Source organism: Pithys albifrons, chromosome 11 (assembly GCF_047495875.1).
Source record: "Pithys albifrons albifrons isolate INPA30051 chromosome 11, PitAlb_v1, whole genome shotgun sequence".
Classification (NCBI taxonomy): domain Eukaryota; kingdom Metazoa; phylum Chordata; class Aves; order Passeriformes; family Thamnophilidae; genus Pithys; species Pithys albifrons.
In genome coordinates, this window is record NC_092468.1 from 13,801,614 (window position 1) to 13,815,221 (window position 13,608).

The 13,608-nt window shown below is 38.3% G+C and overlaps 1 protein-coding gene across 11 annotated transcripts in view; it reads right to left on the reverse strand.

Annotated features, from left to right (window-relative positions):
* DLG1 (discs large MAGUK scaffold protein 1) overlaps positions 1-13,608 on the reverse strand; it is a 145,169-nt gene that overhangs the window by 93,807 nt on the left and 37,754 nt on the right. For 2 of the 11 annotated variants that reach the window (XM_071566802.1, XM_071566800.1), the window contains exon 1: positions 7,112-7,318. The exons of the other annotated variants lie outside the window; for them this stretch is intronic. In XM_071566802.1, the coding sequence (XP_071422903.1) occupies positions 7,112-7,303 (192 nt within the window). In that variant the 5' untranslated portion in view covers positions 7,304-7,318. Of the gene's footprint in view, positions 1-7,111; positions 7,319-13,608 lie in introns of those variants that run through there. 11 annotated transcript variants of the gene reach the window in all.

Here is a 13,608-nt window from a genome sequence, read left to right on the forward strand (position 1 = left end):
AATTAATTTCTACATTTAATGCAATAGGTGACTGCAAGTAACCCACTTGTCTGTAGACACAGCTACACCAAGGCAGTACCTGACAGTGTGTAACTACCAACCCTTTTAACAGGCAACTTCAATTTCTGCCTACCACAAAGGTCCATGACCCCCATTAAAAAAACTCCTACAATACTACAAACTTAAGCTCTACAGGATAACTACAAAGAATCTGCTTGAAATGATTCATCAGTTACCAGGTCTTGTAATGCTTAACATATTCTTAACTCGGTAATAAAGTAGAAGCAACTCGAGTATATTTTCTCTAAAAATGCTAATTATTAGTAGAAAAGCACAAAGCAGAAGAAATAATTCCAAAGAGGAAAGCAAGAGCATTAAGACTTCTGTTACTACAAGAACCCAATTCCAAACACTTCCATACCTTCTCCTTAGCAAGATGTCTAAGGAGAGATGGTGAAAGCTGATAGTTGTGAAAAATTGCAATGGTTACTCAAAAAGCCCTAATTTTTCAAATCTTTAGCAGAGAGGTTTCATGAGATAACCAACTTAATAGCTCCCTACTACCATAAGATACAAGTTCTTTTTCTTTCCTTTCCCGACAGCAGTGAGATGCTGGATTGCTCAGCCTCAAGACTCCTGACATTCATCTATTTTCTGAGATTAACTTGTTTTTCACTTATCAAAACAAAACCCTGCAAGGGGTTGACATTACCTCTCTAGAGCAGCCACAATAAACATCAGAAACAGAGAAGAACTATCTTTTAAAGAAAGTGTTGGCCAAAAATACAAGATAGCATTACCAGAACATTAATTAGATCACACTGGCAATTAAAGAAAACAAACATTAGAGCTTCAAGAAGCACAGAAAACGTCTTGCAGCATCAGAGAAAGAAGGAATTCTGCTGGCTCAGAGCAGCATGCTCCACTGGTGAAGGCAGTATTTGGGCAGATTTGTGACCCAAAATGTCCCTGCCAGGCCTCAGGCTTTGATTTCATTAATACATACAGGAAAATTATTTGAAAGTGGATTTAGTATCCAGATCATCTCAGACAAGACCCTGTAGAAAGCTGGAAGTGGATCATTCCAGTTGTACTGGGGACTTGGGGGGGAGGAAGAGAAGGGTGGGAAGGCACACACAACACCCAAAGAAATCCCATACCAGTTAGTCAAATAGTCACAGGTCAATCAAAACTCATTTCCTTTATAGAACCACCAATACCTTTAGAAAAAGCACAGAATTATCTTGCTTTTCTTCCTGAAATCAGACACATTTACTAGAAACAGGTATCTGAACAGGCCTGAGGGCAAACAGGCTCTAGATTTCACTACTAAACATATGTTTACATTATACAGTGTATCAGTGCTTATGACATAGTCCATATGAAGTTTTATTAGATCAGTATGTCATTATTTTGATCAAAAATGAGAAAAAGTGTTGTGGTAAAGAATTCTCTCCCCTAAAAGGTATTGACAGGGCCTACATGCTTTAAAAAAAAAATTAGAAGCGAACTGCTAATTGGATTTCGATGCAACATTCAAGACTGACTTCACTACTACTTGCAGAATATTTCCCAACTTAAAACTACTACAAACAACAGAATTAGCATTCCAAATACACTACATGAAATACTTACAGGATAATGTTCCCAAATGCAAATAGAAGACAAGGACACGAAGTGCACGAAATCATAATATCCACAGTACTACTTACTCCCAAAGATAGCACACTATCCTTGCCCTTTACAGAAATTACTTGTGAGCAAAGCACTTCAAGTGAAGCAAACTACTGTATCTTGTAGCAGGTAATTTCCCATCAAAGTGGAAGTGTTTGGTAGTGCTTTACTATTGCCTCTCGTGTCAGGTGGCACATTCAACTGATCTGGATGGTCCAACAGGCACCACTCCACACTGCCCTTTTCCTTCCTCTCCCAGGAGCTGCCAGCCCTTGAACAAGAATTCAGGCAGCTGTTCCAGACATGCCAAGTTAATTCCGCTGCTAAATATGAAGCAAAACCCCATGTAGGTTGCCCTCCACAGGAGTCCACAGACACGATCTCATGGTGCAGCTCCACTCGCTCCAAGGCAGCCACTGCCCAAAGGAGCAGAACCCCTCCAGTCTCTCTTGGTCAAGCTACACAACTTCACCTCCCTGCAAGCACACATCTGACTTCAGATGAGAAAAGAGCTCAGCAACCTGATCCAGCACAATGTTTCTTTCCTCTACCAGCAATACTAGGTTTTCTGCAGTTCCCTGAAGTGGCTCATGACAAGCTGAGACATGGAACAACACCGGCACAACAGGGAGAAAAGCAGGTAAAGAGTGATCCAACCCTTTGCACACTGACTAGGAGCAGACAGTTACTCTGCTAATAAGCAAGAGAATTCAATCCTGCACCCAAACCCAGGTTCCAAGAAGATCCTGGGTTATAAGAGCCATCAGAGCTGTACACACATCAAAGGAAAGAAAAAGGTATGGAAAATCAGGTCTGAACCTGCAAACAAGCTGTCTCAGCTGCGCCCTTTGGAAGCTTCCCAGCACCGAGTTAGGTAGAGGCCAAGCAATTTAGCTACTTTTTAAGAAGCTTTATGGATCGCTCTATAATTTACAATCATAATTTTAAGTCCAAAGCACCTAAGTACTAAATATTTAACAGACTTCTGACAGAAATATTGCCCCAAAGGACTCTGTTGCAGAACACAGGTTTATCAAAATTAATTTAAAACATTTCTCTTCTAATGCAACATAATTAACAGGATATCTTCAGGCTAATTACACCTTCAGTTTTAAACTGTCACCAAATTCTATGGACTAAATTACTTACTGATGTAAACTACTGAAAAATCCCTTTACTTTAATAAACCAGTGCTAGTTTGCATGAGATGAGAAGATAGTACCAATTCACTACAGTGAAATGATTGTTCAGGTCCACAACCTCTCTACTTCGGGTCCCAGGCCTAGCAAAATTAGACAAAAATAATAATTATCAAAGCACCTCCAACAGAATGCAGAACAAAAAAGGATTTTGTGGATGTTTTATAGCACCATTTTTGAGAATAAAGATCACCTGCTCACAGAAAAAGCACAGAAAGTTTTAGGAAACTCATTCTAAAAGAGGTTCACTTTAATCTGCCTAATCTCTTACCTGTATTTTAAAAAGAAGGTATTTCAAACAGATTGATATTTAATATACTCTCTGGAGACAATTAAGTTGTAGATTTATATATTTCTTAAAAGATCCTCTCAAGAGAAACCTTACTGAAACAAAAGTGAAAGGAAATTAAATACAGAACACTTAAACAATCCCATGCCTTAAACTCACAATCCATACCCATAACAGCACACAACGCAGTTTTTCCAGACATTCAAGTCTCACAGAATGTCATAGTCATGGACAGAAAATTAATTATGCTAGAACATCCCTATCTACCAGATGATCTAACGACAGAATGAGAGCCAGCAATAACTACAAGTTCTCTTCCAAATGGGATGTGCATCAAAATCCAATTCATACTAGATGTACATGATGTACATACCAATCCACATACCAAGCACAATAATGTATCTTCTCTACACACAAAGAAAAAAATCAATGCTAAAACATTTTTAATCTACGAGTGAATGCACAGTTTAAAAAAATTAGATGTTCATAAGTTAACTTCTTAAACTCACTTGTTTTCTCCAGACTTTAACCATCCCCACTCACCAGCCTTATGACTCCCAAGTTACTGCACACTTCAAATAAGAAAACCAGCAAACTCCAGGGAAACATGCAGTCTGACTCGTCCCTGGGCTAGTTTTAATTTTCACTATACAAGTACAACCATGCTTTGAAAGATGTTAAGAATAAGTGAGGACTTCAATAAGTAAATCTAATTATTTGAATTTCATAAATACACCAAAGCTTACAGGGCCAGACCTTCTCTGATGCAGCATGAACAGGCAGTGTGACAAAATAGGGTGACTTTAGACCATTTGCACAGGATTCTCCAAGTTTAAATACTTGTCTGTGTTCAGCCACTGCTCCATTTTACAAGTCAAAACTAAATCTGAAAGGATCCTTCAAAACATTCCAGCAACTGAAGTTTCTGTGAAACGCTTTGACATGCAGCATCTCCACTCGTGCATAAAACAACTAGAATGCAACGTCAAAAGCAAATGGGTAGAAAAATCTGAATACCTACAGTTCTCCTCACATCTCCCACCACTCTGGAATCCACATACCATTCATCAGAAAATAACTTTCAACCACTCTAATAACAAAAGCAACAATAAAGACAATTTTTGCATAATCTTGCTACAACAAAAGTAATCCAAAATGAACAATAGGTTAAGATGCTAACACCTTTTGTACAAGTCTTTGCTGTAGTCTTGGGGAAGTGCTTAGGAAAATAATAGTGCCTTCATGAAAGGAAAAAAAAGGACACAAAACTAAAAGGTATCCTCTCGTAAAACTGAGTCAACTCAAAAACTTTTGGCTTGTAAAAAACAGGAAGATTATGAAAGCCAAATAAAACTGAATTGCAGGTGAACAGCAATTCACACTCAGAAGCTGAAAGTCTGTGAATAACAAAAGAAACTTTAGTAATGTAAGAAAAGACGATGATGTGTTTGTGTCTTTTTAGAACTTCTACACTGATCACGAAATAGGACATTCAGTATTATTTTCAATCCAGGCTTCAACATATGATAATCGGAAAAACTTGAATTATTGGAAGAGAGTTTTTTATCTTTGGGTTTGCTTTTTTAAACAGAAGTAATACTTTGAACAACTAACTTCATTCTCAAATAAAAGCACTAAGTTTTCTTTTAGTAACTAGAGCTATGGCGAAGACATAAGGCATTTCACTCTCCTTGGAGAGTTTTAGTTTGACATTGTATCTTGAATTAAACCGCTTATAATATGTTTATTTAGGTCATATGTCAAAATGCACAGTCCGTGTTAAATGTAAGTATTTACATAACACTTCATGTCATAGACATCCACAAACAATTGAACACGTATATACATTTACAAAAACTCCAGAAATATTTGTAGTGAAGTTCACCTGTCCCAGAAGGCCAAGGAAAAGAAACTAAAGAAGGAACAGTCAGATTGTCAATGTACTTTTCATGTCGTCAAAAAGGAAAATTGAAAACACTATTTCACATGATTACTTGTGTAACATTGTTTCTTTTACTTGAAGGACTGGTATAGGTAACCCTGTATTATTGTTTCACCCTGTCATTTAAATATTGACTCAGTATTCAAAGGCTGTATCTTCTCAGAGGGCAAAAGCATTTTACTTTCAGTACTATGCAGTAGTGCAACTTTTATTCAAAAACTGACAAGTTCCTGGTGCAAAAATCTCTCTGCACCACTAGCAAATCACTAAAGACAAAGCCTTCAGTTCCTTTGGGATTCAGGCAGTATAGAGGCAGTATGTAGGTAGTAGCAGAGAGCACCTACTCTGGATTAACAGCAATACAAGTTTATTTGAAGATAACTAAAGCCTGTGCATAAACATTCCAAGGCATTTTAAAGCACAGCTCTGCTGAGTTAACCGCGCTCAGCAAGCTGTGGGTCTGCTCTGCCAGACACACTGGCTAGCGTGCCGCCCAAGGGCACTAATGAAGGCAGTGAGGAGGAACTGTGCCGGCAGGGACTCGGAGGTGGCGGTGCCCCCCCCCGCCCCTCGCCTGCAGCGCCCTCGGGGCCGCCGGGGAGAGGCGCGGAGCGGGGAGAGGAGAGGGGCGCGGAGCGGGGAGAGGAGAGGGGCGCGGAGCGGGGGGCGCGGAGAGAGGGGCGGGAAACCGCCGCCATGGCTCAGCCCCGGCACAACATGCCCAAAGTGGATTCTGGATGCTGGCTGGATATTTTTAGTTTGCTCTTAAAGTGAACAGCATCTTTGCTCTGCAGCTCAACGAGCAAAATCCAACACCAGAGTATTTTCATTCCCTGGCTTCTTTCCCAAGTTCACTATTTAAACATGAGCATAATTTAAAAATAAGAAAAGGGGCGTACAGTTCCACCAAAAAAAAAAGAAAGAAAGAAAGAAATCTCAATGTTATATCACGTAGTTTCCAAATTGCATGAACAAATAGATACATATTTTCAACTGAAAAATGCTTTGGACACAGGATGGATAAACAGAATCAAAACAAGACACACTCTTCCTCCTGGAAATACAGTATTCAACTAAGTTTGTAATATTTACACTATCAAAATACCCATAAAAATTTAGACTCCTCCCTCCCAACCTGGGTGACGTTTATTCAACAGCAACATTTTGTGATACATATATACATATATAAATGTATCACACACATATATACGTGCGTGTATGTGCACACACGATCCCACTTTATAAAAAAAATCCAGTCAAGATTTCTTTTTTTTTTGTTAAAATAACCTACACCCACTTGGAAACACTGAATATGTTAAGTAAGTTTTGGAGAGAAAGATTTCCAAATTTCTGTCTCAAAAGTAACTCCATACACATATCCCTTTAATTTTAAAAGGGCTTTCCAATAGTTAACATTCTTATCCATGTCCTTGACATTGCATGGTAATTTTACTGGGAAAAAAAGCATTTTTGACATACACTAAATATACTCTGTTTACCATTTTGAGGATTAGCAAACTATATATGTTTTATTACTCTGAAACCTAAACAGTTGAAGTAGTCCTGAAATGACTAAATGCCCGAGGGCACTGTTAAACCCAAACCTGCCACTAACAATTGCTTCCATCAATATGATGTCAGGAGGCATTTCCAGCTCTGCATCTCAGTGCAAGTCTCCTGTGTATTTAATTCTGTACAGCTCAAGAAAATGAAAGCCAAATGCAATAAACTGATTACATGATGATTAATGCTGATTAATGGAGAATGACGACATTTTACATGCAGCATTCAGTAAATTCAAAATGTTTTTCAAAGGGATCTCTAAACAGTAGGCATGATAATTCATTACTTCTGTCACCATCACTAAGAGCTCAGATAATTGAGTAAGGCATGGAACAAAATACACACTATTTCACCAGAAATTTAAGGTACAGTTACATTAGACACAAAGGCAATCATTCATTAAATGCAGCTTACATTTCCAGGAAAGTCCTTTTATAGACCCACCTTACATCCAAACATTAAAGATATTGTGTTGTTCGTACATGCTACTTTACAGTGGCATAGCATCGGAGAAAAACAATCCAAGTTTTTTATGCTAGGAGACATTTTTTCAGACCCTGTGCACTTCAATCGATCCGTGACTGAGATTCCAGAAAAATGCCTCTGTAAGCGCTGCTTGCTGCCTGTCTTTGACATTTAATCTAGGTCCATAGTGCTCAAAAATAAGCCTTTATAGAAATAGGTTGAATCCTTCAGGAAAAAATTTGCTTCACGTTAGAAACCAGACCTTATAAAAAATGCAAAGAAAAAATCCTGTGTCCATTTTTAAATTTTTTGAGTCAGCTTTATATTTAATTATGTTAGAGCCAGCTTGAAGTGACAACTGTCTCACGGCCCAAAGTGTACTCGGATCCTCCGCCAGAAGCCCCAGTTAGATCCAAGGCAGCTCCACCTGCTGCAGTGCAAGGACTGCTATCTCCTCCATGAAAACAGAAGCAACTCCAACAGAGCCACTGCTCAGTGTGTGCTGGTTGCTTAGGGGAGGGGCGAGATGTTGCAGCAAGGGACTCGTTACACGGCCCGATAGAGATAAACCCAACGCTCCCTGCAAGGTGCTTTCGCACTGCACCAATGAGCATGTGAAAACCCATTTTAAAATCAGCTGTGTGTAATTATAAAACCAGGGACGTCGTAAGCCTAACAGCAGGGAATTTGCTGATCTGCAGTTTACACTAGCTTTTTCAAGGAAGTGTCAGCAGACCACAAAATGAATAGCTCTGGGATATTTAATCCTCATTTTCAAACATTAAAAATTCAAGGTTATTTGACACGTCAAAAAAATGGTCTTTAACTGCTGAGTAAAATTCCTAATGGTCTACCAAAAGCAATAAAGAAACAGCTACAGAAATACATGAATATTCACCAACTTCAACACACAATGAAATCGGAAGCTGCTATTTTTCCCCCAGTTATAGCTATGAAATCATGAACAATCTGGACCATGCATTGATTTGATTATGAAGAGCTCTTGGTAAAGCATTTGGAACAACTGGACATGTGAACACAAAAGCGTTGAAAAAAAAAGGCATTTTTCCTTAGAACTGCAGTAAATACTGTCATAGTCTCCTTAAGATCTATTGTTCTTTGTTTTTTGCTAACAAGTCTAAGATGAAAAATTCTTTTTAAAATGTTTTGGTTTGGGTGCGTTTTTTAGCCCACCCCTATAGGATTCAAACTTCATTTTCTTCTTTACAAGTACAGGGATCCCTGCAGGATATCAGTCTATTTATATATTTTAATAAATTGTATTGCAGAATTTCATCAAAACCATGTCCTCTGCAATTACTCTGCTCTTGCATCATAAGCTAGGTGGCCTTTGCAAAAACTTCAATGAAACAACATTAGCCATCATTCTATTCTGTATTGCACTAAGTGGTATTGTAAAAAAACCCTGTTTAGGACATGACGGTTCACTTAAATTTACACCTGTACCAGCCTTTAGTCATCTCCCTTTTACTTCATTCGGTTTACCTCATAAGCACCCCCTGAGGTAGCAAGTTTAGTGTAGTGTAAAATTGCATCCTCACTTCCAGCTCAGAAACAAGGAACTTCATGAATTATACCAAGACAGTCATCTTTATATAAATGTGCAGATTGATGAAACCAAAACTAAGGTAAAATGTCTGGAGAAAAATGTGTAACTCAGCCCACAGTAAATCTCAAAATAAACTTCATTTGCATGAGGACCTCTTTCTTGGTAGACTATCCAAGGATCATCGATGACAGCATTTCCATATTCATGAGCATAGTTTTCTTTCCACCATGTGCAGCGACCTACAATTTTTAACCAAATAGCCTTAGACATCATTTCTCACAGAAGGTCACCTTCTGCATGTGAGTGCAGCAACAGGGGCAGGGCCAATGAAAAATACCTAGCACTCAGTTGTCATGGGAAAAGAAACAAGGACTGTAAAAAACCCCCCAAAAAATGCACCTTCTTTATTTAGCTAAGTAAGATCATGTTTTTCTTACAGGAGCATTCACACCCAAGGGGAGCCCTAAGTAGAACAGGATGATGGAAGAATCTAAAACCCCTTTATGTTCCTTCTGCTGGCTGGGGTCACAGTAAGCAGACCCCTGTCTGAAGAAGCAGGGCACAGCAAACTGAGCACATCCTCAAACACCACACATGAAATAGGAAACACTGCACAGGAGGAAGGGACACAGTCACAGAGCACTGACTCTTGCCAAACACAGGAATGCTCCTATCCTGCAGAACAACCTTCTCTACGCACCATGGCTCAACAATCCATCTTACTTCTACACCTCTAATCACATTGTAATAACATAATTTCCTCACTGAAATAATACACAGTCAAATGCATGGCAATTTCATGACAACAAATAAAGTCAAAGAGCCAAAAGCATTTTTTGAATGTTGCAGAAATAGCTTTTTGTGATGCAGAAAATATAAGCTCTAATGTGCCATGGGCATAGAAAAATCAATAAGAGGAAGATACAGTCTACACATCTACAAAAGATTCCATCAGTAAGATACAATAAAGAAAAGAAAGCTTAGTAACTTCAGGCAATTACATCTATGTTGTTGATGAAGACCACATAAAACATCTGAATCTTTCATCCATATATTTGCAGCTGTAGATAAATAAATTGGTTACACTGCAAAATTGTCTTGACCTTTACACAAAGATGAAACTTTTTACACATCTTGGTGCCCACAAGCTTAAAAATATAATATTTAAGCTTGTAAAATTAGAATATATTCTTAGGTATTTTGCTGACTAAATCCAGACATTTAACTGAAATGAAGGTCTCACGTCTTCGAAACAATTATTTGTGCTCAAAGGGTTTTTTAAAGAAAGATTCATGAACATAAAGCTTTCTGAAATAAGAACATATAGTGTGTTATCATATTGAGAAATACATGAAACAAAATATTTTTAAGTCTACTTTTGAACTCTAAAGAAACATATTCCCACTTAACTATTGCTCTAATTCAAACTGAAGGTTGAATTAACATTTCAAAACACATAAAAATCAATGTATTAACACAATGACTAAGCTGTTAATAAAAAGAATATGCCCCAAACTTCTTAACTACCTTTCACTACTCATTCCTCATTTATCAGTCTGGGTTTTTTCATTATCACATAAAAGGTTGGGCTCTTACAGAGGCCACCATTTCCATGTTTCCTTAAAAGTGTTCCCAGTAAAAGTGACTGATTTCATTCTTATGAAAATGCTACATAAAATGAATTGACTTTATTTCAGGATTTGTTTGAATGTTTACTTGGCAATAACCCATCTTTACATATAAAATAAAAATACATATAAAAATATCCACATCATTGTGAGCCTTAATTAGTGAGCAAGACCAATTTTGTTTTTATCATAAAATAAGAAAGCTGAAACTTCCAAGTCTCCCTGAGCCCTCCGAATATTGGATAGAGAGAAACAAGAGCTACGCAGCATCAAAGAAAGCCACAGCGAAAGACTTTTGTAGAAACTTAATGCTTCAGTTCAGCACTTTTCAACCATTCTTGACTGAACACACATAGTACCAGTTTCATCGATCCATGTGTTCCACCCGTATCCTCAATACAAAACCAATTAGGAAACAGCAACCTCATGAGCAGTAAGACCTGGAGCTTTCAATGGAATGAGTAGTGAAAGTCTAACTCGACAAATGTACCAACAGTTCAGGGTGCCAAACCAAAGGGCAAAAGGCTGTATTAGCCTTCATATTTCTTCAGACAAAACACCTCCCTAAAATGCCACTGCAGGCACCTGTCAAGCTGGCAGGACTCAAGTTTAAGTCCATCTTTCTCAGAAGCCTGATGTGGTATATACACTTCTAGGATACTTAACGCAATCCAAATTAAAAAATATGCTTATCAAAATTATTTAAATCTAATAAACTTATTTTAACCTCTGATCTGCATAATCATGGTCTCTAAGTTTTTCAAAGACTACACAGAATTCCAAAAATATGAAGACACTGCAAAAAAAGCTTGGATACCAGCTTAAGATTACCTGACACTACCAGAGCGCTCTAATGTAACAGCTGTAATGATTTCTCACTCAAGGAGCAGTAATTTTATAAGCGTTTTCTATAAGGCACATGAAATTTGAACAGTAGTTTGAGAACAACCGATGTCTGGTACAAACTGCATCCATCAGCACCCAGGAAGCTCTTTGGCTCTGCAGCTCTTGCTCCCTGAAGTATCAGGTGACCACCCAAGCCAATTATGAGAAAGTAGCTAAGAAATGTCCTGCTTGTTCCTGCATGCTCCTAAACTGCCAGACAAATCATTTGCATGGTTCTTTCAGGCAAAGAGTTTTCTTTACTGAAAATATTGTGAGCTGAAAATTCCCTTTCTAAAGGACATTTTTAACAGAATTCCATATCTTAGGAGCACCTTTTTGTGAGCTTGGCAAGTAAACACATTTACAGGAGTTAAGTCAGCAGCTGTTGCTGCACCTCCAGTTCAGAATGCTGATGTGTATCTGCGCACAAGAAGCTTAAGACTCTCATATACAAAATTGGCAGTACCCACTCAATCTGACCCATATGTGTCCAAAATAATCATCACCGAGCTCTCTCAGAAACTGAGAGTCTTTTCTATTGTTTTGACACCAACAATAGAAAAATATGTTCTGGGACAATTAGCATACTGTAAATACAGATGTCTGTGTCTTTAGTTTCCAAAACCTTGAAGAATACCACAGCCTCGTTATCTTCAGAAGGAAGGTGAAATCTTACTTTGTAAAGAGCAATCTGATTAATAGCTGCCTTCTTTGTTTTTTTTAAACTTGACCTGCAATGGCATTTAAGCCCAGAACGGGTCCTATGAATAGAAACTTTTCAGTGGGTGTTTGTGATTTTTCTCCCAGTTTATTCCAAGCCTTAAATTGTTACATATAAGACAGATCTGGGACATCACTCCAATGAGGTCCTTCATAAGCCTTGATAAGTCAAGACAAAAAATAGTTAGGAATGTTTCCCTTCCCAACTGAGTGACCATCACTATGGGCATTTGTATAAGCTTGTTTTTGGAGTTCTTTTCAGCCCAAAACAGAGGAGGGAAACATAATGCCACACCAGAGAAAAAAACCCAGACATGTCTGCATTATGATGCCCTCTGTATGCAAAAATAATCAGGCTTCAAAATATGAGCTGACAGACTGAAGAGCGTTCAGAAGCAAAACTTCACAAAACTTTCCTGACAGTTACCACTACACATTCCAAGTGTGATTTCAAAGATATTTAATCATTTCTTTCATCTGTCAGTTCCTGTCTCTTAGTAATTCTAACACTATAGGTTAAACTTCAGCCAAACTGACTGGAGGGACAGAGGTCTCTGAGGATATCAATCATATGCAAGTTTCTTAGCAATAGGTAGCAGGCAAGGGAATAAATACCAAAAATCCCCATCAAAGGAAGGGGAACAGCAAGAGGGGAAGGCTGGCTAAGCAACAACAAGCAGAATTTATATAACAAGAAAGGAATCAGGAATATCAAAGTGAAAAAAGTCTAGTAAAATGGTACATAGTAGCTTATATTAAAATAGTAACCCACCTTGACAAAAACGTAAGTAGTAGTCATGCTTTCTAAGGCATGTATGAGGCCATTTCATGTTTTGGAATTAAAACCACATAGAGCGGAATCTCTTTCCCTTCTTCTGATGTTTTGGAAGTGTTTTAGCAGTACTGGAGCATGTTTTACATCTTCAGTGGACACACAAGAAGTTCCTGAGAGGTCATTGGCTACTATGACTACTATGAAAGCCAAAACTCAGTGTTATTTTTTCCTAGCTGAAAACCACAAAGGTCGGGAAAACGTCTTCGAAATAGACTCGGAAATGAATGCAAATAAATTATTCTTTTTGAAATACTCGAAGTTTGGTCCAATAAGGACATTGTACATGCAGCAGACCTCCTGTTAAATTCACTGCAGGGAAGAATTTTGTTGTATTTGCAACATCAAAAAAGGTGACTGTATTCTAAATACACTATACTGTGATTAGAATACAACTCAACCAAAAAAATTCCTAAAAATCAAATCAAAATGTACTATGTTGCTTCCAGCATATTTAACCTGTCTAGAAACAGCCTGTGGTGGGTTGAGCCTGGATGGGAGCCATGCCCCTACCCAGTGGCTCACTCACTTCCCCCCAGAGGGATAAGGAATTTAATCAAAAAGGAAAAACAAGGGGAGAAACCTCATAGGTCAAGATAAATAAGTGAAAGGGTAGATAAAACAAACCAAATCAACCAACCACACATATGAGCCAAGCTAAATCACCAACCACCAGCAGGTCAATGGTCAACCTCACCAATATCTACTTCCTCCCAGTTTTATTGCTGAGCAAGATGTTAAAATATATGGAGTATCTTTTCAGTTTGTTTGGGTCAGATGCTCCAGCTGTATCCCCTCAGAACCACCTGCCCCTCCCCAGCCTACTTGCCAGGCCAGCAGA